Source organism: Poecilia latipinna, unplaced genomic scaffold, assembly GCF_001443285.1.
Source record: "Poecilia latipinna isolate Pla-1442-1.1 unplaced genomic scaffold, P_latipinna-1.0 Scaffold224, whole genome shotgun sequence".
NCBI lineage: Eukaryota > Metazoa > Chordata > Actinopteri > Cyprinodontiformes > Poeciliidae > Poecilia > Poecilia latipinna.
Window position 1 is genome coordinate 118286 of NW_015112840.1, and position 27652 is coordinate 145937.

A 27652-nucleotide genomic window follows, 5' to 3' on the forward strand; every position below is an offset into this window, starting at 1 on the left:
CTGAATTTGTTGCTTTATTTGTGCAAAGGATTCACAAAGCATTTTGCCATAGTTCTAGGTCATACATACTCTACAAACAAAAGTGCCAAGATGATAAAACTTTTTCTTTATAATTGTAATAATCCACTCAGGATTTTTAGACAATTATTATTATTATTATTGCATGACATCGACTTTGTTTTGTAAGAAATATTGGCTCTGTGAATTTTGAACATTTTTTATTTTAATATTTAGTTTCATAAAAACTTTTACATGCATTTTAAACTAGAATATTTATTGTTCCCTCTGTATTTTTGTGATATTCATTTCAGAAGTTACCCTTGCAATCTAATATCTATTTTTAATTCTTATGTTAAAGTCCCATCAAAATATTCACTAGGTGAATATTATACACAATAAAGGTGCTAAAATCAATGCAATTATTTGACAGTTTTCCTGTATAATGGGTGCTTATGCATAATCACATGCAAACATTTAAAAATATGCTGAAACATTAGATGTTATAGAAGTCTTTTAGATGTGTTTAAGGGAGAAAGTTGGAGCACAAAATGAAGGGAATCTAAAAAGTGATCAGTATTCCAGCCTCTGATCCAAACATCATTTCCTGTAAACCCTGGGAGTTATGTCACAACACTGTTTTTAAATCAACATGTGAGGCTGCACATTGTAAAACACTGGAAGGATACATCTGCTTAATTGATTTATATGGAGATAAAGAGCATTCATTGGTTCAGATTGTAAAATTCTTATATAGTTGTTGGTACAAATACACTCCAAACATTAAAACTTGCAGAGTTGTATCAGGAAAAAGGAGGCATGTGTGTATGATTACAAACAATTGATTTCCATTATGAGAAGCTGTGCAGTGCAGATGTGTCTGACATCAGCTCTGGTGTAATCCAGACAGAGATTTCACTATTTGCTTCACACAGCTGAACTGTTGTGCTTTATTCCGGATTCACTCTCTAATTAATCAATTCACTACAAAGAAAGGAATGCCATAAAAGAAGCCTTTATATAATAATGATTATAGCGTTAAATTCAATACAACATCTCCGTCTACAGTTACTAACATAAAGGAGAACCATATCGATGAATGAATATTCCAATCACCAACTGGTTTCTGTGTTAAATCATTGCTGATATTGATCCCAGGTTGTTAGAGAACAGTTATGGAGCCATTTAAATGTGGACTGAATGGTGCATGAAGTGCTTTTCAGAACTGATTTGTCTTTGTGTCATATTTCTGAATTGGAAGCATGTGCAAACTCAGGTTTACAAACTTACAGCCCTTGCTGATATTGTTATTGTAAGATATGCATTTTTTCAAAAACAATCCTGAAACATTTTTCTATAAAACTAAAAATAACCACTTTCATCTTTGTAGTAAGCACAAAACCTGGGAAAACCGAAAAAGAAAAGCGTAAAGAAACTAAAACTTAATGTTCTCCACAAGAACAGAACATAAATTAAGTCTTTATTCAATGCTTCTTATCACAGTAGCACTGTCAAAAAATGACACTATGTATGCAAATGAGTTTCGCTTTTTATTACAGGCTAGTCACTCTTTACTGGAGAAGAATGCATTTTTCTGCAGAAGAATTAGTAGATGGCAGCAGAAAATGAGTTGCATGACGCAGTAAAGTGAGATAACTTACTAGAAGCAATTTTTCTGTCATCTTTATTACAGGTTATTATGGGCAGCATTCGTACCCATTCACTTTTTGTATTCCCTTGTCTTCTTTGTATTATGTCTTATTCCTAGTGGGTTTAAAAAAGGTTCAGTCTTCTCAGAATACAAAAGCCTGCTCTGTCTGTTAAACCTTTCAAAGAGTGTTCAAAGAAATCTAATCTTACTTTCAGATTTTGACACAATCAGTGTGAAATAGAAATGAACCTCTGATGAAAAGGATCAAAGAACAGTGTCAAATTTGATTTATATATCAGATAACTCTGGATATTAGTTTGAAGGTACATTTCTTTTCATCTATTTTAGAAATTCAATCTATGATCTTATTCAGGTCAGTAACCTCAGGTACACCTGCTGCTGACGGCAGTAGTTTCATTCATAAATATAGATTTTTGTTGTTGTTTTTGTTTGAATATTAAACATATAACTGTTTTAATCTACCACTTTCTGCAAATGCAAGCTTCTGGGATATAATTCACATCAGACTGTCAGCAACAACCCAAGTAAATCACACATACAAACGCAAAGTAGTTCACATATTAATTTGAAGGTAAAAAATATGTGTAAAAATGTAAAGAAAGCCAAGAAATCAGCTGACATCAGGCAGTATTTTGAAAGCACCAATGCTGCCAAATGCAAATTAATATCAGCCGGTTTAATATTAATAATCCACAAAAAGGTTTACAGTGAAAAGTTAAGAAAAGAAACTTCTAAGAATTATTTTAAAAAGCATGCTAATGATAATGGTTACTGCCGATTTTCTAAACACCTAAACGTTCCAGTGAATGCCACTGAAAACTCAAATGAAGAAGAGGAACGATAATTTCACCAAACCAAAGCCAAGAGCCTCTCAAATGATTTTCTGACAAAAGGATTTGAAAGAATATTCGACAGACTTGTCCGAGACACACACAGATCTTCAGAGAGACCTGAAAATAGCATGTTCAGTTATTCCTGTGACATCAATAAATGCTACTCAAGTCATTAATACACATGATAAACAGCTTGGGCCCAGAACTGAGCCTTGTGGGACACCACAGGTAATATTCAAGCATGCTGATTTGGACTGGGTAACAGATGCTTCACATCCAGAGGTATAAGGACTCAAACAGATTTCCTGTGAGGGTGAGCGAACGGACCAGAGAGGGGACAAACAAAGAGGAATATTACACAAATAAATCCACCGTTATATATTAAGTAAGATTTTCTGGTTTGCAGGCTTTTAGCTCAGTCTGCTTCATGAATCTTGTGAAGCAGTTTAAAGTAAAGCAAACAGTAGTTCCAAACAAATTAAATTTATGAGGGAGATTGCATTGTTTGTGAAATTCCTTCCTCAGTTTCAAATAGCACAGGAAAACTATTGTGGATTCTTAAACAGCTGAGTTGTGGTTTGTTACGTACCGAAGCTTTTTGTTAGATCTATTGCCTGACACTCAGAGACCGTTATCGACAGCCTGTGATAATAAAAGCAGCATTCTGCCCCATGGCACCATCGGGTTCACAATGGAAATCTCACCCTTCAACAAACAAACATATTTGGTCGTTTCCAAATAAAAGAAACTTAGCAGAAGAAGGAGTAACTTTGTGTGCACACATCTGCAGGCATATCTATACTTTTATTTCTGTTTTATTTTACTGGAAGTGGGATGACATACATGCCCTTTGTCTATTAGAAGTTTATCAGTGACATGTCAGAGCACTTTTTAAATATATTTTATCATCAAAACAGGCTTTTGTGGTGAAAAAGCACGTTCACTTCACAAACATAAGAGATGTAAACAAATGCCACCGTTTGGAGCAGGGATGGAAATAAAGAGCTGCAGGTTATTTTATCTCCACTGTGGTATCATGACTGGCTGCACCTCCTCACCCATGTTACATAAAAACACCCTAAAACACATGACCTGCTGTAGCTGATTACACTTGACAAGCTGATTATCATGATCCAACATGCCCTTTAGCTTCACCCTTACAGTGTTTGTTGGATTTTTAAGTGTTTTGTTCAGCAGCTGAACTCTGAGAATATGATTATTGCAGCTGGAACCAGTTCATCCAGAACTTTTATTTCTGGATGAAATAAAAGTTCATCCAGAAATGATGGATGAACTCTGGATCTTCTGAGTAATCCAGAGAGTGCTGCTTCTTCAACATCGCACTCTGCCCAGTAAATTGGTATGCTGCCATATTAAATTCAACTGGTTTGAGCCTTAAACTGAAAACAATGCTGAAATAAATCCCCCAAATTGTTCTTTAAGAGTTCTAGTTTGGGCCTCACCTCGATCGCTGTCATACAGATAGGCGAACTTGTCCCACTTGTAGTACTCGATCAGGCTGAGGAGGGGCCCCTTGATATCAGGCCGCATCTGGATGACGAACTGCTGGTTTCCGTCCAGAGGGAAGCTGGGCGTTATGAAGGACACATGTAGCGTGCCACAAAACGACGTGATGGTGTTGACGGACTTCTTATCATAAAATCCAAAGATGGCGTAGACTCCTCTTGAGAACTGTGAACAAACTGGAAAAAAAAAAACAAAAAAAAAAAACACACATGCTCAGATTTAAAGCTTGGATTGTGATTAAAGTTATTTAAATCTTAAACTGTTGTGGTGCTTATTTGAGCTTCTGAGCCAAACTCAGAGAAATGTTTTCCTTTTTTGTGCATTTTTAAGCAAACTGATCAATTTAATTCCTGCTGTAACTCAAAATGATTTACATAATAAATCCAAGGCCTTTAATATGATTACTACACATAAAAGTGAAATATTAAGGGACATCTTCAGCTGATTAATGGATACATTTTAACCTTTTTCTTCACAAAACCAAAATCATCTGACTCAAGATTTCTTTTAACAGTAATCTAGTTAATTATAACCTTTTCACCACTAAATGTGCCAAAGTGTGTTAAACATAGTCTTTAGCACATCTCTGAAGACAATGAAACTGTGCTCTCTTTCTTGTAAGGACGTTTAGTGCACCAACCCATTATTTATTCTGTCTTGCTTTATCATGTCATTATTACCAGACTGTCATTCTGGTGACCTACCAAAATAAAAGCCACAGTATAACTTTTCTGGCCACTGTAATTTCTCATCCAAAGACAATAAATAGTTCATGTAAACTCATATTAAGAATAAACTGATCTTCTGAGTAATCCAGAGAGTGCTGCTTCTTCAACGTCGCACTCTGCCCAGTAAATTGGTATGCTGCCTGTAAATGCATATTGATCAAATCTGGAATAAGTTAGTGTTATTGATGTAGACGTGTGTCTTGCTGGGTAATCAATCTAATGAGTATTTTCCTCTAACAATAGTGCAGAGAAAACTGCTGGCAACAAAAACAGACAAAGTAATTGACATGAAGGCTTAAGTTTTCAAATTTCTTGTCAAGGACAGGGGCGCAACTACATATTATTCAGGTGGATGCGAAAACATAAATCGCCCCCCTGCCCCCAAAGGAAGGTACGTAAGGGTGAAGGAGCGTAGAAAACATACGGTCGCTCTATCCATATGAGTGACCGTATGTTTACCCCTTGAGACGAAGACACGTGAAAGGTAAAACTCGTTACGTTTACATTTACATGTGCACGAGGTGAAGGAGCGTAAGGGCGCAGTGAAGTGTATGCGAAGGCATCATCGGGGCGCAGCCCCCTCCAGACGGGGTTTTGACGCCCCCTCTGGTGCAGCGCCCCTATGCGTTGCATCTGCTGCATACCCACTTTTTGCGCCACTGGTCAAAGGTGAATGTTTTAAGAAACTGGAAGTGATCTTTTAGTTCAGGTGAGGTAGCAATGTGCTGTGGTGAACCGACTGTGTCCCTTCAAGAGTTAAAAGCAGGTATAGAAAACGGATGATGTCTCTTAGCACTATTGTATTTTTCTAAAATTGTCTTTAGTCAAGCAGTTTTATTCTTACATTTTAGACTGAATGTGCAGCTGATTAAATTTTATTTCTGGTTTTTAAGGTGAAAAGCCTGCGGTAAGCTCTAACTTTGTTCTAGCTCAACTGATTTGGTTGAGTTTACTCCAAACTAAAACAAAAATGTTTTACTAATTACTAGAATGTGCAAAAAGATGGTGTTGCCATGACATTGCTGTCCATCGATATTGCCAGAACTTTCTCTGATGACACTTTTGCTGGTTTGCTTCCTGGCTTTGCCCAGGATTAAAACTCTCTAAGCTCATGCTTAGAGACTGGATATCCCCACGACTACACTGCAGCTTATGCCAGAGCAAACTCTGACAACATTTCACTTTATTACCAAATATGGTATTTCACATTCATGATCAATGTCTGCACGCAGTAAGGGTTCTGGTGGTCTTTCTGGGTCTGACTGAGTCTAAAGTAGAATGTCAAAGACTTCTATGTACACTTTGTCAATGACAAATTCAAAAACTTTTAATTAAAGAAGAAAAGCCAAGCACAAACAGTAAATCCTGGAAACAGTGACGACTGTAGAAAAGCCATTAAGCCTCTGTTACATCTGACTGCTTTTCACTGAAACTCAATATTAATTCTTAGAAATCTCACTCCAAACAGAGAACAAATAAGAGACTTGCTTTGTTTCTCCTGCTGAAGAGGTCACCCTAATTAGGCACCAAGAGCAAACTGCTGAAAAAAAGACTATTCCTCCACTCTCCTGGGTCTGTTAATTGCAACAAAGAGGCTGTTTTTCAGTCCATGTTTCTACTTTAAAGATAAAAGAAATCCAATTGTTTAGGGAAAGTGTGATAAATTAATTTGTACTCCCACCAAAATACAAATACAATATTATAGTTATATATTATTTTTTCATGCATTAAAAAAAAGCAAACCAAATTATGTGAATTCACATAAAATAACAAATATGCTTCATATTTATTTTATCTTTTTTTAAATGTACCTTCCAGTGTCATCTAGAACAAAACAAACAACTACAACAAAATAACCTCCTTATGTATGCAATAAGTAAGATTATGTTCTACTGTTCATATTTATTGGCACCCCTATTAAAGAGTACCAAGATCTTCATAAGGTCAAACATTTATCTTCTTTTTACGTTTGATTGCAGTACATTTAACTTGTACTGAAGAACTACAGCAAAAAGTGAAATTCTGGGGTCAAAAGGTCAACAATAGCAGTCATTAGATGAGACCTTTACAATAGCAAAGTTTTGAGATTGAAACCAGAAAAAAACTTTTTTCTGTCCTCCCATCACAGAGGTGAATCAGAAGTGTGCTACAGTCTACTGGGACTTGGACTAGGACAGAGTTCCTTTGGTTATAAAACTAAGATTGAGCTTTTTCGCAAACCACAATCCAGGCGTCTCTGGCCTATAACAAAGGATAAACATCTGGATAATCACCTTATGCCTAATGAGTACGGTGAAAGATCGGTGATGCTGTGGGCTTTTTCTGTTTAAAGGCCATGGGAAGTTTGTCTGTGCATGACATCAGCATGGAATGTGATTCTGGAGAAGTTAACCAGTAAAAGTGAAATGACTGGATATTTCAAGTAATTTAATGATTAGTGATTACTAAAAATATAATGCTTTTTTAGTACGATAATGATTATATTAATGCATCAATTTGCTCGCCAGCCACAAAGTTTACATTTTTCCATGGTCTTCCAATCCTAACCCGTTTTGTGGAGAAGCTACAGAATGAAGTTGAAGTGATTGTGTAAAGCAGAATGTTCACAGATCCCTTTATCTTCAAAATTTGGGAAATGCTTCAGAAAAAGACAAAGTGTTGTCCTACATGTCAAAAACTATATGTATGGAAAGAGTAATAACATTTCCAAACATGAACATGCTGAAATTCACAGTAGGATTATTCTGAAATCCTACTTTCAGAATAGGTAGTTAAGCTTCTATTTTGTCATATTATGTTGCTGCAATAAAAACTTAATTTATTTTAACAACTTTTATGCATCTTTATAAGGAGTGCCAACAAATATGGCTGGAAATCGTTAAGAGTCTGACATCTTTGTGATCAGGTCAAAATCCATATGCTGACTCTGCATCTTGAGTCGATGCAGAGCAACGGTGAACAAATAAAGCCAAATTTCATTTGTTTGTCTTGATTTGAACATTTGTCTGACCATTGGGTCGTTTATTTTATTAACTATAGCGTCGTCAGCAATAAACCCAAAGTCTGTGGTCATCACAAAGTTGTAATGAACTCATTACACTGAGCTTTCTAAATCTGTTGCAGCAGTGACTCCTGCACCGAGTATCACCACCCAAGGAGAGGGTGTACCCTGCTAAATATATTTAGCTGTCCCAATTAGATGACCTCATTTTCACCATTATTGCTCCGCTGCTCTTCCACTGTTTACATGGGGGCTCCATTACTGATCAAAGATTAAACCTGCACCAATTAGCGGTTAATAAAACCAGCTTGTGTTAAATATCAGCAAGAATGAAAGGTATTTAACTGCAAATTCAGCTGATATTTGCTCCCGGCTGACATCCCAAACTTTACATGAGGGGATGAAAGACTGCTCAGTGCCAAACTAGATGTGGAGCTTTAAACTTTTCATTATTTTTTTGGAAAACAAACATTTATGCTTGTCTTTCTATTGAAATACAAGACAAAATATGTGGTTCAAGTAAAATATTTTTGTTTTTATGCAATTTATAGGTAATACAGAAGGAAATCAGAAGCCCAGTACATCAGTAAAACAATGAGTCAGTGTGCAACACAAACTTGCATTCACACGCTCCACATGTCTCTGTGGTGGTGATCATCAGCAGTCCAGTCACAGCTAGCAGAACGTGACTGTTACATATCTCATCCTCCCCAGCAGCAGCGTTCTCACCAAGAGGAAACGCCTCGAGACTTCGGGCCATTTTATGTAAAACTGATCTGTCACCAGTTGGTGCGGCAGCTTAAAGCCACCAGCCTTTCTGTCATGCTGTATCCTGAGCAGATTTGTCGCAACTATAATTGTTGAACAAGCAAATTTTAACCTTGAAAATCTAAAGGAAGGGAGCGTTTCAAAAACATAGCTGAGCAGTCCTGTCACCTCGATGTAAAAACTGGATTTCACGAGTAAAAATTTTTTTCTCTCTTTTTTTTATATTTTAACCAGATTTTTTTCAGCAATGGACTTTTTCATGTAGTTTCTCTTGCAGTATCAAAGCTACTTGGTCTACATCAGATTTCTTGGTCATTCAGCATCACTGGTCTCTAAGTAGGACATGAAGGTTTTCCTCAGCTGGGACTGAGAAGCAGATCAGAGTCAATGAAAGGATGGAGCTCAAATACAGAACAAAATACAGGAAGATAATTTATTAGTTTAGAAACAGAAATACTTAAAACATTTGATCCCAGTCATCTAGTTCAAAGTAATGCAGAGGAAACGTATGTAAACTTCTGATTAGTACATCAATCCCTTGCATATTTCTTCTTTCATTGTTGTGGTAATTAGCAAATAGAAATGGTTTTTGTAGTTCTAACAGACCTGAAACAAGAGAACTTTGGTCTGATTTAGCTTCAGTCATTAAGAAAAAAAATGTCCATGTCTTTTTTTTTTTTTGGTTTATGTAAACTTTCACTTTTAACTGCAGATGCAGTGTATATGATTTATTGGCTGAGTTTTGTCTCAAGCTACCTCTGCAGCGTGATGTGGTCTCGTTCTGTCTGGGGACTGCTGCCAACGTCTATTTTAGTAACGTTCTTTCTGCACACAGAAGAAACTGTTCACCTGTGTCACATAAATGCAAATGTTGAGGCTTTGAAATGTCATTTTTCTGAGAACTAGAATCAGCAGACTGCGTTTTAACTTGCTTCTGTTATCGTTATTGATTTCCTTTATGCAGCTTTAAATGTCACAGTTCAAAGTACTTCTTAAATGTGGACCTATGGCTGTTTTTTTTAACTGTATTGACTAATGACATGATTATGAAATGCAGCCATTTATGTCTGAAGCACATGCAGCAAAGCATTGGAGCAACAGCCCCGTCATGCATCTGAATGGCTGACTGGCCTGTGAAAGGTTTTTTTGTGCACCCTTGAGCAGTTCTTCCGGCCGTTCGTTTACAGCGGCCCAGTTTTTATCACCTATTGAGCTCCACTTCTCTCATTTCTCATTCCATTTTCCTCTGAGTCTTTCTCCCTTTCCCCCCCTCTGCTTTTATTCACTGACCTGTTTCCAGGAGGCTTCTTCATAGTGGAGGATTTAAATTCTACTAAAACACAGTTTGCTGAATGCACACGCATTCAAAACCTCAGTATTAACATTTTAGATTCAGCTTTAATCTTCTAAATGTGTTTTTTGTGTTTAAACTTTTCTACAAAGTATGCTTTTGTTTTACAAGGATTTAGATGAACCTGGAAGCTGAGCCTCAGGAAAGCTACCTGCTCACAGATGCAGGAATAATAAACTTTCAGAACAGAAACTCCAAACCATCATAAACAGATTAAGATTTTTTTAAAATAATAAAACTTCTAAAGTTTGGTTGAATCTACATAAAATATATACTTTTTCATGGACAGGTTTTGTCGTCAGGTTGGTGGAGAGACAACACAGTGTTTGTATTTTCTCTTTTTTTTTTTTTTTTTACTTTTAGAGCCCTGAGTTGTCTGGTCCCTGCTTAATATCTCTGACCTTCCAGAGCGCTGCACCTTTTCTCACAGTTCGAGGTCTTCCAGTCAAAAGCTGTTAAAGCTTCCACAAACACATTTTACCACCGGAGGGGACAGAGCTGTGGTCACAAGCTTGTAGAATAACTTGCCTCCGTGTTTCTGCCATCTTGGTCATTTTAAGGAGAAGTTGAAGATTAATTTATTCACTTTTAGTGTGATTTTAAACAGTGAAAACAAACAAAAAAGACAGTATATTCTCAGTATAATGCAACATACTGAAGACTAGATTGAATCTATGTTCTAGTTATTGTTAACCAAAGGCTGATCTAAGCAAAGGCATTTTCTTAGATTTGTGTTTTGGTGGATTTAAAGGTATTCAGTATTTCAGCTTCTCACCGAAAAACTTCCAGTTTTCTAGAAATTTGTTCCAGATTAAAGGACCATAGAACCTGAATGCTGTTTCTCCATGTTTGGTTCTGGGGATGGAGAGCAGACTGGAACCAGAACCTGAGTGGTATGAAAGGCTGATACAACAACAGCACATCATTGATTTCTAAACTAAATAATTTTATATCAACTCCTCCTGCTTATGACTTAAAATTTATGTCCATGAATGTAGATGCTCACTTATGGAGGGGCAGGAGGATTAGTTGTTTTTGGTCCAGTCCAATTATCTAACATTATTATAAATTTTTTGATTAAGATTTTTGGGAAAATGAAATTCTGTTGTTACTGGATATAAGAACAAGGTGAGTGAATAATAAAATGGAATATTGCTGAATAATTTCATAAACATTTATTTCTTGAATTGTTTGTAATTTTTGGGAGTAAAATTTGAAATCTAGACGTGATCAGTTGTAAACCATTTCCCAGTGTGGTTTAATCCTTGAAGCCAATCAAGAAACAATTCACATTCAATAAAGCAAGAACAGATTTAAACTAAATTGCAGAAAGTAATATGTGTTTGGATTTCTTGGTTTATGGTAGCTATTGTGTTTCAGATGACTATTTTATTTATTTTTATTTTCTTTCTGGATACTCTAGTTTCCTCTCACGGTGCAAAAGCATGAATGTGGGGTTAATTAATGGACTTGACCTCCAGTGTAGCTGTGTGCATGGTTGATATTTGTTTCATGCTCTGTCTTAGCTGAGAAATGTCCCTGCATCCTGAAAACGTCATTTCAACTTCCAAACAAGTTCACTAAAACCAGAAGAACTTCTCTTTTCACAGTAGTTTTAATTTGTCAACTATTTTAAGCTCAAGCAGATGAATAAGCTATTCTTAAGAACAGTGTTGCATGATTTGATCAGTCTTTCAGAAGAATAAAGTTTTCCAGATGTTCTTCCTAAAGCGCAGCACCTTAGAATCCAACAAACGCTCTGTGCCAATCTGTCCCACTTAGCTCATTGCAGATTTCTTTGACCAGATTGATCCTGCAAAACAAGCCCATTCATCACCTACGGCAGCTTTGTTCCCATTTCATCTTCCTCCTGTTATAAAACATATCATATATCCACTGACCTTTAGTGGAAATACCAGCGCAGACTTTGGATCTGCTGTTCTGCGTTCTAATGATCTTGAAAACGGCCAGAAACAAAATGAGGGGTGTTGATGGAAACGCAGCTTTAATCAGAAGGAACGGCTCCCACAGCAACCAGTTACTAAGTGTTTGCTGAAGATAAGCAGGAACAAGCTCACAGGGAAGCAAATAGACATAAAAACGTCTGATTGTGTGTCTGCTATCATTAACTCCAACTTTAACAAAAGCTTCTTCTGATTTCTTATCCATTTTCCATCCAGTTTTTTTTTTAGTAAACAAGGAAATGAAATTAATATTTATTTCTTGGCCACTTATTTAGGTACACCTTGTGCATTCACCTTGTCCCTTGGACCTACTTTTATTTTTGTGACATAGATTCAACAAGGTCCCAGAAACATTCAGACATTTATGTCTCTAATGACAAAATCGTAATTTTGCTGCACATTTATCACCAGTATATGCATAATGTTGATGTGCATCCCAAAGCTGCTCTTCTGGGTTGAGATATATTAACTGTGGAGGCAGTAGGAGGACAGTGAGCTGTTCAAGAAACCAATTTATTTAAATTCTGTAGTATCTGACTGGAAAACCTTCAAAGAGGCGTCCAATTAGCTGCTTGAGTGCTTTAACTAAGCAGATCTGGACACACTCGCATATAATCTAAAAATTTCCATTTAAAACTATGTATTACCTCATGTTATTTTGTGGTAATACCATAACTGAGGCTAATGACAGAGACAGAGACATCATATTTGCACATTTATGAAATTGAAATGAGATGCACATCATTTCCATTTGCAATGAAAAGTTTACTGAGTGAAATAGTGGAGCTCCTGAGAATTGCCTCATTTTTTATCTAGTGCTCCCCTGAGCTGCTTAGAGAACACTCCTGACATCGTGTCTTTTCCAGAGCCCACACACTTTGAAACAGTGCCAGCACCGCGTCCCGCAGAAACAGATTTATACAATATTCCATCGTCAAGCGGAAGCCAGCTTACGTTGTGACCTTCTGGAGGCCTCAGCTTTCAGCAGCAAAGAGAGCATTTAAAAGTAAAAGTGGGGCTGCAGCTGCAGTTCTTTCATGGCATTTGATGTCTTCCTCACTTTGGGGGATTTTTATGTAAATTTGACTGCTTTTGACAGAATAAAACACAGATCGCTGCTTCACGGTGCAGTTAGACACAAAAAGGAACCTGGAATGGTGAGAGAACACTTAAACATTACTAATATTGGTAAAACAAAAAACATACGTGTCATGGCCATGTAAATTCTGTCAGTCATTATGGGTATAATTATTATGGCATGGATTCCCCTAAGAGATTTAAAGACACCAGTTTGTTAGATATAAAATATTTATGGATTTCTGATTCCAGGTTAACCTGTGACCCTGAATAGGAAAGTGTAGAAAATGGATGAACGTATTCCAGCTCATTTTTTAACCATGTCAATGTATTCATTAAAAATGAAAGTGGAAGAAGCTTGGATTAGGATTTCAAAATGATCTGTACAAACTATCTGCTGCAACTTTAACATCCAAATGCTGCAGAATGAGTCTACCTTATCATGTGCAAGAATCAGCTGATCTAGAGTAAACTGAGATCTATTTAGAATAATTCATAATAATGTGTGAATAGATCAACAATCATTCTTCCAAAAAAGACAAAAGAAAAATCAAGTTAGCAATACATCTGTTTACTCTTGAACAAAACTATTGCCATAGGCATCATCATAACAAAAATGACATTGTTTATACATTTCAATAGTGGACTTGCTTAAAAGAGGGTTGATTTGTTCTTCATCTGCATTTATTCCGCCTATAAGAGAGAAAAGTTAGTTTTTGTCCCTTTGCATAAATAAAGTTTCACTGAATTGAAGTTGTGCAATAAATAGTTTAACATATATCTTAAAATTAACAAGAGAATTGTACCTGTATAAAATGTAATTTTTATATTTGTTAGGGGTTAGGGTGCAAAACTGCACATAAATATCTAACAATTGAACATTTAATCATTTTTTCATTGCCTACACATTTGTGACTTTCTTATTGATTTTAGTTGATCAGTGAATGACATTGCAAAGAATATACTTTTCCCTATGTATTTCACTTTTAAGACGTACATTTCTGGATTGTTTATTTTTTATTAATGAGAAACAGATCAAATCTAATTTTGATTTGTAACAATGATTTCCCTCTTTATTGTGTTGATGGTGACTTACTCTGCAGATTGTGTAGTTTATGACCTGTGAGTTATTAGAGTAAATGTGAATTGCTGTGATCTGTATGATCATAGAAATTAATGCCAACTTTGGATGATTAAGCCCCTCTGTTGGACATGTCTGCTTTCACGAGAAAAATCTCCTCTTCTTGTTGTCATGACACGATTCAGCCTGATAATTCATATACAGTACATGATGTCAATGTTAAACTAAATTAAGTATTTTAACAGAGTTAAAATCAAATCTGGAAATGTCATTTTTTTAAGTCAGACAAAAATTTGGGCTAAGAATCTCATTATATTTTGTTCATCTGATATGAGTTAATGCATCTGACAAGCCAACTTTTCTCGCTGTACTTCCTGCTGTTCTGTCACTGCAGGGCGACTGGAACTGCCAACAAATGTGGGAGACATTTTTTTTGCTGCTGAAAAGACTGTACCTGTCAAATTAAACTACCTTAAAGCTATATTATCTAGACTCAGCCTCTACCTGTAACCACTCACTATCTTTGACCCACTCTCATTAACTTCCACTAAGTTAAAATGGGAGCTGACAGCCAGCAGGAGTCTGAAGCTGCCTCTTGCCTGCTGTAACTTGTCACTCTCTGCAGTCCTACCAGCTCAGTGTGTATTGGGCTGAACATTTCCATCCGATTTGTGTGAATGTAAGCATCTGTTTCTTTCTCCCAGTCCCACACAGTGATTCCTCCTGCCAGGGGACATGGGTGCTGAGCTGGCTATTGTTGACACAGCTGTTGGTGGAAACCGTATCTCTCTTTGCCTTGTCATGTTTCTGGTTTATTTGTTTTCTTATCGGCCTCTAATTGTCAATGTCATTGTGGATTTAATGATTTTATCCTTGCCATATTACATCCTTGCATGCAGCTAGTGTCGACCCCTCGTTTTCATTCCATATTTTTCTTTAGGGGTTTGATCTTCCCATGGCGCCACAGATTTTTTGTTTAGCAACCAATTTATTTACTTGAAATCAGATTTTGCATTGCAGTTTGGTGCTTTTGGCTCCATAATAGGAGCTGCAGCTCCAGGAGGCAGTAAGCCAACATATAAAGAAATCACTTACATACAGAAGAAAAATCAGAAATGGAAAAGTCACTGATCAGCAACACAATATTTTTACAGATATTATCTATGAACAGTATGTGCCCAGGTTTGATGGCCATAACTGCCAAAAGTAGTTCAGCATCGTATTTGTGAAGTGAGAACATGTCGTACTGCCTCCACATGGGAACGTCTTGGTCTTTCATCTTGCACACCGTGCGCCTGTCACAAGGAGTCCTTATAAAAGGCTCAAGGTGAGTCTCATTTTATCAAGGCTCATCCATTGGAAATTTCACACATGTGACTGACTGACAGCAAGATGCCATTTAGACGCCCCGTACTTCCAACTGGGACTTAGAAATTAGGAGAGACAGGTCATTTATTAATCACTGGAGAAATACAACAATTTTAGATTGCATTTCCATAAGGAAGTGTACAGAGTCTCACAACAAGAGTGTCTAAAATAAGACTCTCAATGATTTATTTTTTCTTTCTAATCTACACTCACCCACAAACATACATTCAGTTCTACTAATTTTGGTAATGTGTTCTTTAATAAACTGCAAAGAAAACACAAGTATCTGTGAGCAAGGGTGTGGCAGGATATTTACCACTCAGTGGGACATAATCAGTGGAGCTTATATAAGGATGATGTTTCCTTAACCAAGCTTTTAAGCAAAGTCTATAAATTTTCAAAACAGTTGGGCTCAGCGTCACACCAAATATTAATGTGAGCCTTCTTCATCCTTTCCAATACCAACTACGATGTTTGTTTTGGGTCATTGTCCTTCGAGAGAATCAGTTACGTAAAAGTCTGAAATGTCTAACCAAATGAAACTTCTTGGGATTCTGAGGAATATTCTGGAAACAGTTAAGGTCAAGCCTATCATAAACTGAAATGTCTTTCTTCTCTCCTTTCTTTCTTTAAAGTTGAAACCTTCAAAGCATCTGAAATTTACATCTGTCTTCATGGAAAGCTAATTACCTTATGGAGAAATGTTTTAAGGTCAAAATTTGCAGAGATTGAGATGTTTTACAACAGCAATGTAAAAATTGTTTGGAGGAATCAAGGTCAAGTTTTCAAACCTATGTACACTGCACATACTGTCAAGCACGATGGTGACAGCATTATGCTGATTGTCTGACTTAATGTCAGTCAAACAGGGGAAACAATGGGTGTCCCAATGGGAAAATGACACTAAAAATGAATCAACTTTGATCAGAACAGTGGTCAAATATCTGGGAAGAAATATCCTAGAAGAAAAAACAGAAAGTATATTATAAATTATAGAGTATAATATTAATTTTGAAAGATCAAAATCTGATGAGGGGGGTTTAGTCTCAGAAAGATTCAACAAAACAGAGATAAATTAAAACAACCAGAGAGAAGACGTCTTGGTATAAAAACATAAATATACACTTTTCATTAAAAAACAAAAATCTGTGATCTGAAAGGTTCCTAATCTTCTTTCCTCAGTTGAATTCATGTCTGTCTGAGAATTTCATCAAAGAAACCATCTGCAGTGACTTTACAGGGCAGCAGGGAAAACACATGAGCTTCGCAGAATGAAGACAAACACCCTCACAGATCAAAGCAGCAGAGCATCAGTGCAGGAGCATGTCTAAAAAAGCCTCCTGATCACCTCTAAACTCCAAAAACTCCCATCAAACATCTTCTGACGACAGAAGCATGCACACACATTTCATATTAATCAACTATATTGTAAGAAAGTAACAAGAGAATAATATACTGCTGTTTCTAATTTGCAGGATTTGTGCAAGCATAAATACATGCTGTATGCAAAAAGAAAAACAAAGAATCGGTTTATGTAAAAGCCCAATTTAAAGTAGTAAGACAGAGAAAATGTCCAACTAGCGCTGTGAAACATTTGTGTCAAGGTTTGAAACTCTGATGCGCTCACAAAGTCTGCATGTTTGTGGAGAAGCTAAGTGACATGAGAAAAGCAGCTGGCATGTGTTGGCTACAGTCCAGATGAAACCTTTTGTTTAAACAAAGACCATCAGGGAAAGAAGGTTGTTACAAAAGAACAATGCAGCTGTCAACCAAGCAGACATGAGGCTAACAGCACCGCTGACACCACAAGGAAATGCTGCAAACGGATCAAAGCTTTAAATGAGCTGGTTAAATTAGGCTCTGTAGAAAAAGTGTCAACCAAAGAGGAAATTTACCCATCAGCATTCTATTCAAGTTGCCTAGTATGTTTGGAGGAATGACAGATGCAATTCTTTTAAAGAAAGGCTTTGCTAGCAAAGCTAACAAAAGTCAAACCTGCGGAGAATCAGATAGAGGAGGAACTGTTCACCTTACTCTAAAAACAAGAACAGTTGGTATTTACACCACCAATTAGTGCCACATATTAATGTTTTCCAACATAGACTATCACCCTCTAAAAACATGTGCAAGTGCCCGTTTTAATATTCCAAAACACCAAATTTATCCCAATATGCATTAAATGTAGAAAACATTTTGGTCCAACCAAAGAAACCAACATCTTCAGTTTTCCTTCCTTGCAAAGGGCAGCTAATAGCGCATCAAGTGGGATTGGGTCAAGGGATTTTTGAGCTTCCCAAGCTGCATTCCTTAGATGTGATCAATAAAAAAAAAATCTGCAAACAGGCAAACTGCGTTCTTTATCTGTGAATAGATGGAAATCAATTACACATCTATATTAGTTAGAACATCATACAAATTAACACATTTGAATGAATTACACACAGAATTAAAACTTTCAACCAAACTTTCATCCTGACTTCTTATTTCTTTCAGTTAATGAAACAAACAAAGTCCAGTTTCTCATACATCTAAAACAACAAATAAGGTCTAGAAAAACAGTTGGCAGAGAGCAGCACAAAGTGATGCACAAGCAGGAGAGCTAACCTCCAAATTCAGAGGACTGAAGTTGGGCTCATTCAATAGTTTGGCTTGAACTGCATCCAGAGTCCAACAAACGCATCAGGCATTTTCTCAGGTTCAGCAGTGGCTCAGCATGATGGATGTGATGTGACAGATGTAGAACATGCCTTTAGGCCTGACTGGCTCCAGTCCATGCCTGGAGAATTTCTCTGAAATCTTTAAAATTCTGTCAGGGTTACAGTTCATCTGGCACACTTTTTCCTTCCACCAAGCTTTCCCTCAATAAGATTGGATACACCACTCTATAAAAAGATAACTTTTTTGCTTCCTACCATCTCTACTTATGAAAAGTAGAGATGAGTGTCTTTGCTAAACAATCTTTTCTATAGCTACTTAGGTCATGACAATATTTCTGTACTATTTTTTAATAATATGTGAATTGTTTGTTTTTCTGTCCTTTTAATGATTAACATTACAACTATCTCAGTTATCTGGTTTCCTCCACATTTAGCCTGCATCATGCTGCCGTTTGTAAAACAAACTTCTCTTAAAAACTTCTTAGATTTGCTTAGTGTTTAAGTTTTGCTATTAGATAAAATTTTACAACCCTTCCACCCCATAATGTTTACACCTTTCTTTTTTCGATTCATTCCCCTCTGCTTACATATTTGAAGCCAAGCAATCAAGAAAGCATCATAAAGTGCAGCCAGGTTTGTCAGGAACACCCCAAGAACACAACAAAATGAAATCTTAATCACCAGGATGATAAGGACAGAATCTCCTCTCTGAATGCCAATGAGAATCCCTGCACCCACTGAAATGGTTTCTGTCTTAAATTCTGAAAAAATAAAAATAAAAGAACTGAAAATGATTTTCAAGATGATCAACAGTTGTTAAACATTCCATAAAGGCCTTAAACAAGTGAATGTTTAGCCAAGTATTTATTCTTATTCTCTAAACATAAGTATAAATGAGGACATTATAAAAGGGATAAACTTTATTATTAATAGATGAACTTGGTATCTACCAACTTGGCAGATGTTAGACGACTAGCCTAACATCTTCATTTCTGACAAATGATCTGCTGTATTTAACCCCATTGAAAAGGTTAGAATAAATCCTGTCATTGTATCATTTTACAGTTGAACTAAATGAGGTTTTATCTTTTAGATCACAGAGGAGATACCATTTTAAAAATTTAGACATTTACATTCAAAGTCTGTGCTCAGTCTTTATCTTTGTGTTTTAAGGCAGATGCTGATAGATCATTAACAGGAAATGACATCATTCTGAACATGGATTTATTTTCTCTCTCAAAATCAAGAAATTCAGAGAAGTAAATCCGTTTTTTGTTTTATATACTTATTTAACATGTGTGATCAGCCTGGTGATGACACATGATATTTGACAATATCGTTCCTCACATTTTTCATTGGAGGAAAGATTCAACTAGTAAAACCGAAATGATTGCAGCAATCAACCTTGAGATTGGCTCAAGGTCTCTCCTTGTTAAAGGAAACTGCTTCTCTTTATTGCCACCAGCAGCTTGTGTAAGCTCAGGATCAGGGCATCGACTGAAGTGAAATGAAACACAATCAGCTTTTTTGTAAGCTGGGGTCTCATTAAAAAACGAATTAAATCAAATTTTGACTTCTGTGTGACTGTGCTCCTGCAGGTACTGAATGCTGGATAATCATACAAAAACTCCAACAGTCATTTTACGCCTATGCCATTTACACTGCGCATTTTTGCCTGTTTTTAGTCTGTTTTGTCTCTTTTAGTAACACAAATGAGTCACTATCAAATAAGTGTCAATTTGTTTCATCATCTGTTTTAAGGAAATGTGTTTATATCAATTGTCTTCACCTGCAGGAGGTCATTTAGACTTAGAGTCATTTTGATAGGATCAGAGGTCATCATTTCTCATATCTCAAAAAAAGTAACTGATCCAAATCATAATCAGAACCACAATCAATAGAAATGTAGCATCTTGTGAGATTTAAGGATGGAAACAATATAAACCTTTATAGATATTTATCATACAGACCCCAGGATAAAGATGTGTTTTTTTTTGTTTGTTTGTTTTTTTTCAGAGCATCACACTGTAAAATTTTAAATTTCCCTTACAAGGAAATATACCACAACACCGAAAAGCCTTATGTTATCACTGTGTTTACCATCATAAATCATACATTTAAAAGCTCCCTTCTCTAGTTTTAGATGTAGTTTGTGTAAACTAGAAGTGTTCATAAGTTCTGGCTTCTTCCACTAAATCAAATACAACATATCTTCCCAAACAGCAAACAGCAAAGGCATTTCCATTCTGAGAAAATGTAGATATAAACTTAGACCTCTGAATCTCCCTGTATCTGTAGCTGGAACTTTTGAAGGACACAGCGATAAAGGCTCGGTTGGGGGGCTGTATTCAGGGCAAGCCAAGATCCGCAGAGGCTTTTTAGCCTCTTTTTTTTTTTTTTTTTGACCAGCCAGCTGCTAGGCCCATTTACCATTTCAACACTCTCTGTGAAATGGCGGAGATGCTCTTAATTAGGTGTGAACAATGAATTGGCTTTAACCAATTCCTGGTAGCGCATATAAGGAAGGTTTCTCCTTTTGATCATTTGGCCAGGTCCCTGAAATCACGCCTTCATGAAATGCTTTGTGCACTCAAATGTATGAAATTGCAGTGCGACATGATTCAGCCATGACAAACAGGAACTTTGAAGTGTTAAATGGACAGCTGGCTGTCAAAGACCTCTTCGCCCTCACTTGGCCTCAGTAAAGGTGAATGTCAGGAATGAAGGCACCGAGACCTGCTGCTGCAGCACATAGACTCCCAGTCATCATGGCAAACACAAGCAAAGCAAACATATGCACTGTAACATCCTTCTATTTCTCCAGGGTGAGAGGAATAGAGAGAACATCGAATTGGGAAAGAGACCTACTGAAGATTAAAATATGTTGGCTTAATGATAAGTGTTTATTATTGATTGTTTATGATCTTTAACAACTAAATGTTGGTGAAGTTTGATTTAATGATTATTTTTCAGGTATTCTTTGACATGATAATTCTGTACTGCTTTATGTTGACCTATCCCAAAATGACCATTAAATACTTTGTAATTTGATGTCATAATGTGACAAAATAAGACGTTACATGGGATTTAAAAACAAATCCAAAACACTGTAAAATTACAATGTAATTCTGGAAAACTGGAGTTAACAGGAATTATTCAGGCAGGCAAAAAGAAGCTTTGGATACTAAGAGAGCAGGAAATGACTGATTTTTTTCAGATTGCAGTCTTTTAAACTGTACAGCTTAAAACACCTCATCACTCCTAACCCTTTAAAAATGGATTTAGGTGATCATCCAGCTCCAACAATAGAAGAATTACACAGGATCCTGCAAAGAATTGTTTTCACGCTTTGCTGCTTTAGTGTCAATTTGTACTGTTTTACAAAGGAAAACTTTTATCAATTTCCCATGCTCCCAATATTCAATGTCAGAAATAGGCTGCTGTAATTGTTTCACATCAGTTGTCCAATAAGACAAAGAAAGGGAAGAACATGACAAAATAACACTTCTGGTATCTGCTTAGGTAATAAAAATTTTTATTCTTCCCACTTTCAGAGAAACGTTTTCAAATTGTGACTGCATGCCAGAGAGTGAGAGGTTTCCTAAATGTTCAGCCTGGGTTTGCTTGTGTTGCCTTACTTTCATTGAAAAGGATTCATTTGAAAAGTTCAGGAAGTAATTTCAAGTTTTAGACTTTTAATTTAAATAACACAAAGTGAATGGATGAAAAGTTTTTTACAACTTTCCATAATAAAAGGTTTTCAGGGTCTGTGACCAGTTCTCAGTTTCAAATTCCCACCATCATTCAGAAACTACATCATAATCATTTTATATTCATTGTGTCATTATCCAAAAGTTTAAATCTTCTCAAACTGATTACGCTTGTTTAAAAATGTAAGCTGAAAACATTATTAGTCAGAAAAAACAAACATGAAGAAAACTGGTTAACCAGAAATGTACATCACTGCTGTATTCTGTCCTCAACATTACACACAATAAACTTATTAAATTAAACAAGAAAACATTCAATCTTGTTAAGAAATATGAATAAATAACCTAACACTGGACCAACACAGAGGAGTGGTACATGGTCTTATATTATAACAGTTTTTGATCTAAAAAGTGATTTGCATTTCCATTCACTCCCAATAAGTCAGTCCTTTTATGGGAGGTCAGTCAGGATTTAACCTTTTGGCCAATAATAGCTGCAGGTCTTCAGACATTTCTATCAGGCTGACTCAAGAGTTTCACATTCTTTAATTCCTTTTTCAAATTACAATAAATTGGCTTTTTCCCTGGACTTTGACTAACCAATTAAGAAATCCTGATATTCCTGATATTCCTTTGTTGCTTTGGATACATTTGTAGGGTTGTTGTCTTGCTGGAAGGTTAACCTCTGCTCCAGTCTCAGGTCTAACAGGTTTTATTCCAGGTTTGCACTGTATTTAGCCATATCACTGCATTCTAAGTTGAACTACCATAACTGTTTAAAAGTTAGTTAATAGAAAAGTTGAAGGAAACAAGACAAAGCATGAGAAAGAAATGTGGCTATCCTGCTCCCCCACAACAGTGAAAAGCAGCTTTAGGTTATTCAAGTCATTTTCAGAATTAAGAGGTGGCTCTAATCCAGGAAGTCTTTAGATTTATTGCTTTAGGGGGAAAGTGCATCAACATTACTGCACATACACACATATATACATGGTCAGAATGAGTCCCCTGGTGCTGGCAGCAGATGCAGGGCTGCCCAGATGAACTGTTATTGATGGAGAAATGTGTCATTCTGCCACCCACTGTCTCTGACACTGTGTTGATGAAGTATGCTTCTGCACAGGCATAGAGCAGCGAGAGTTTCATAAGCCTGAAAGGAACTCAGACACTGTGAAATAAAAGACTATAGTTAATTAAAAGCTGAAATAAGGCAGCAGCTTTCACGATATAAACAGATAATAAAATCAAATCATATTACACAAGTCTCATTCATGCAGTACTGCATTTTTTTCCCCATATTTTTGGGTCATAGGAATTTCAGATCTAACTAATTTTAACAAAAGATAAAGTTAACCGTGGTAAATACAAAATGTAGATTTCAAATGAAGATTTTACATAATAAATCATCCGTGTTTAACTATGTTTTATTGTAAAGTTGGGACCGGTTCCAGACTTGTACAATGAACGGAGTAGAACATGAAGTAGGCTAATGGAAAGAAAAGCACCAATTTAAAGAACATCAAGAACAGATGAGAAGCAAATCAACTGACATCTGCTGTGGACCTTCAATGAATCAGAGAAAGAGCCATTATGTTTAAATACAGAATCTTCCCAGAAGTGGCTGGCCTCCAAATTACTCCAATAACTTATCAGTGGCTCATCCAAAAGGCCAAAAAATAACCCAGAATAACATCACTGCTTTTTTTTTTTTTTTTTTTTTTTTAAACAAAAAATTTTTTCCAAAGGGAAATAATCTGCCAGTGGAATTTATCCTTTTCCATAAAGATTAAAAAATTATTTATTTAAAGTAAGCTCATGTAAAAACTACTTGTAAGTTGATTTTCTCTTATTCCAAGTGGGAAAAAAAGCAACAACTAGAAATTAGACCAACACTACTTGGTAATATTTTATGTTTTCAGTGTGCAGGTCACACCATAAGGTCAGAGTTCATGATTGGACAATAACAAAAGATGGTATTTGGCAGAAATGAAGAAATGACCTCTATAGGACATGGACCCATCCCAAATGACCAAAGTCCTGCTTGTTGGTAAAACATATTGAATGAGAAAGTCCAGCAGTCAGTTTGTGTCCTTAAACTTAAACACACTTTGGTTGTGCATCAAGACAAAGATCAAAAACATATCAGCATCCCGTCCTCTTAAGGTGGATAAGGGGCTAAAAATCTAATTTAGATGTCGTAGTATGACCTTAAACAGACTGTTCATGTGAGACAACCCTCCAACATGGCTGGAGGGTTGTCTAACTAAAGCAATACTGCATAGAAACGTGAGACAACATTCCACCATCATAAACATTTTTGGGGACATTTGTCTTAACAAAGAGCGGCACAAACAGCTGTTAGGTCTAGGGGGCAATTACTTTTCCCATGCTGATTCAGATAGCCCTTATCGCTAAATAAATAGTTTGAAAACTGCTTTTTGAATTTAGACAGCTTATCATTGGTATTAAAATCTGTTTGGTTTGATTAAGAGGAAATCTGAAGCATTTTGTGGCCCTATATATGATCATAGTTGTTCATAAGTTTATGTGTTGAGCAAATTTTATCATGAGTTTTAAACACTGATATAAAGTTGTACCTTTTCTTCCGTTTAATATCTTCCTTTATCGTATGCTGATTAATGAATGCCAAAGTACCTCTCTTCCCTGTGGTTTGAAGTGTGCTATTATGTAACAGAAAGCCTATCAGAACATGTCATTGCTTTTACAGCTTCATATTTCTCCCTTTATTCTCCCCTGAATGCAGTTTCGTGGAGCACATTTGAACAAAAGGCGAAGTGGTGGTGTTTAAGTGCTGTAATTTACAGTCCACCATGGATGGTGAGGCAGACTGCCATCTACTGGCTTTTAAAGCTTCCCCACACGACCACCCCCCCTCCATCCACACCTCCTCACCACAGCCAGCATCACCCCTCCTCTTCTCAACTCCCACTCAAGAACTCAATTAATATGAAGACAGAGTTCACAAAAAGCCACCAGATAAATGCATGGGGGATGCAAACAAAGCTTCTACTGGCTGTCAGACCAGGTGACAGCCTGTAAATCAGCTCAGCATCACATAATCAACATCAATCCACTCATTTCTTCCATGTCTGCATTTAAAAGCAGCAGCTGCTGATGCTGAGATGAACCAGTCCTGCAGTTTGTCACCAGAGACCACTAGAATTTTCTAGAAGAATGATTTAACCCTTAAATACGTTTCATCAATAAGAACAAAAAGAAACTGAAGATAATATTCTAATAAAATCAAAAATGAAACTCAAGACTAAAGCTATTAATATTTTGATAAATGAGAATGTCCTAAGTTCAATCATAATTGATAACAAAATTATGGTTATCGTAAGAAACTTTTAAGATTTCAATCGTTTCTGTTCATGAGTCATTTCCCCCCAAAACACACTTGTTGAGGAGGGAAAAGTTGAAAAACATCCACAAATATACCTGATGTTTTACATAAATTATTAAATATGACAGAGAAATGCATGTTAACACCATATTCTCTTATGTAATCTCCTCCCACTACTATAAACACCCAACAGTACCTAATAATATATATTTCTAACTCGTAAAGCCTGGACAAGGAGCTGTTTTTCCCATCAGGGAAGGCAATGCTGTCAAGTTCTTGTAACCAACAAAAAGCAATCATCTGAGCACAAAACACACGACTCTCGCTGTGATCTGTCGGACGCAGTGAGCATCTTCAAGCAGGAAGGTTTTATATGGTAATGGGATCGATTGGACCAGTGCGTGCACCAATGAGAAGCGTTTGATTTATGTTTAAGGGACTGTTGAGAGCAGCAGTCGCTTGGCAACCACCTAATGAATGTACGAAATATAGCGACCTATTTGCTGCAGCAGTTTAAAATAAATCTGTCAGGAGAACAGAGCCGATTCTTACAGAAACTCTGAGGAGAAAATGTCTCAAAGTGAAGTCACAGCGTAGATTGTGACTGGAAACCTTCGTTTGGACCAAAAGTAGGGATTCAAATCAGACTAGAAGCCGTTCTGGCAATTAAGCAATGCATAGGAAATCCTTCAGTGCATCGGCTTTTAATTAATCGCTTCATATCAGCCCTCATTAGCCGTGTTAGAGCGTGTCACAGGCACCGAGAATGTCTGTCTCTATCTGTGCATGTGGGCTGTTCTCCAACCCTGGGTGAACAACGCTCCTCCTGAGCTGAGAAAAGACATGAGGGAGAAAAAAATCTGCCTCAGTCACTCTTTACCTCAGATTTCTGTCCTGAAACATGACAGAAGACATTGTTAAAGTTGGGAGATGGTGTAAAAAATGTAAGATGCACAGTTTTCAATTATGCAAAATGAAAAAATTAATAGAGAATCAAATGTACCTAGAAAATATTGATTAGCCCTTGAAAAAGTCTGCTAAGGCGTTTTAAATAAACCTGAATAACATAACTTTTATTATTGATATTTTTTATTGTGTAGCCTCTTCTAATGAATGTGAAAGACTGAAAATGGTATTGATGTGACGGTTGCTCTGGAAACCAACTTTTCCCTGGCTACTCAGCGCTGTTCATCCTCAACTACCCAGCTCACAGTCTCAGCGTGTTTGCAGACAGAATATAGATAAGAAAGCTTTGAAAATATTTTATTAAAATAGCTGAAATTATTTATAATATTTAAACTATGATGTTCTGAAGAATGACTACAATTGTTTTGTGGGTGTCATTCTCCCACTAGATTTTAGTAAAAAAAACAATAAGACTAAAGATATTTTTGCTTACAACAGTTGGTCACAGCAAAACTGTTGGCAACCTCCAGATTGTCAATATGGGGTGTCAGTCTGAATTCCGAGGTTCCAAATTGAACCATTCCTATCCGAAACGCGCTGTACTCTTGATCTGCGCCCCTTGGAAAAAGTCCCCCTGAAATTATGACAAAAAGCCTGTTACACTTCCACAAAAACAACATCACAGATTTAGCGACCAGAATTCATAATTGTATTTTATGCCAAATTATTTAACCCAATTTTCTTTTGTCCGAATGAGTTAGCTACTCACCAATTTGAACACTGGGCGAGCCCCCAAACGCGCAGACCCATAAAACCAGAAGAATAGAAAAAAATAAATTCACTATATTTCCCATGTCTACAGTTCAGGTGTCCACATCCACCAGATGAGTCTGGTCTTCCCTTGTTTCTCTTTGGAGGCGTTAGATCCAACACATATTAAGAACCTTTAGCATCGGAGAGAAAAAAAGAGGAAATCTTCTTGAAATGTGCGTTTTGTAGCAGGTAAATGACACCAGTAGAGGAATGGTCGCCGGCGGTGAGGTTCTGCTGTCTCTTTTTCCGCTCCTCCTCGTCACTCCCCTTCCACCGGCAGCTGCGCCTCTTCTGAACGCACGGAGCCGGTGCGCGTCTCCGCTCCGCGCGCCGGAGATCTTCTCGGTATCACACCCACAACTGAGGAATGTTAATGAGAAGGCGGACAGACACGAAAAGATCCGAAAGTCAGCCACATGGAGACCAAACCACACGCCAACCTTTGAGTAAATGGGAACGGAAGCTCCTGCTCAAGCAATTCAGTTTTTTGTTTTCGCCTCTGGGTTTCAGTGCACATGATTACACAGGAGATTGGTGAACATTGTTCAGTCATGACACCGTAGCGTCATTAAGAGAAGTTAAATCATATTTACTTGTCTTCCTCAGACAACTGGACCCTTAAATGTCAGATAAAACACTCTTAAAAATATGAAGAAATTTTTCATTTTCAAGTCAACTGAGTGTTTTTAGAAAGTCATTAACACAATTTCCTGTTCAGAGACGATATCCTGAGGGGATTTACTTGCAGTTATTTGCAACATGCAGAGGTGTGAAAACAAAATCACAACTTATCTGTGTTTTGATGTTCAGCCAATAAGTGATTTCTAAACTGACAGAA

General features: G+C 36.7%; 1 protein-coding gene across 8 annotated transcripts in view; it reads right to left on the minus strand.

Moving 5' to 3' along the window:
* Positions 1-27184, minus strand: part of gria2b (glutamate receptor, ionotropic, AMPA 2b) — a 47087-nt gene extending 19903 nt beyond the window's left edge. For 4 of the 8 annotated variants that reach the window (XM_015031938.1, XM_015031937.1, XM_015031936.1 and 1 more), the window contains exons 1-3: positions 26771-27184; positions 26495-26635; positions 3966-4205 (exon numbers count right to left, since the gene is read on the minus strand). In XM_015031938.1, the coding sequence (XP_014887424.1) occupies positions 3966-4205; positions 26495-26635; positions 26771-26855 (466 nt within the window). In that variant the 5' untranslated portion in view covers positions 26856-27184. The remainder of the gene's footprint in view (positions 1-3965; positions 4206-26494; positions 26636-26770) is intronic. The other 4 variants (XM_015031942.1, XM_015031935.1, XM_015031934.1 and 1 more) reach the window with 3 other exon arrangements.
* Positions 27185-27652: the final 468 nt, after the last annotated feature.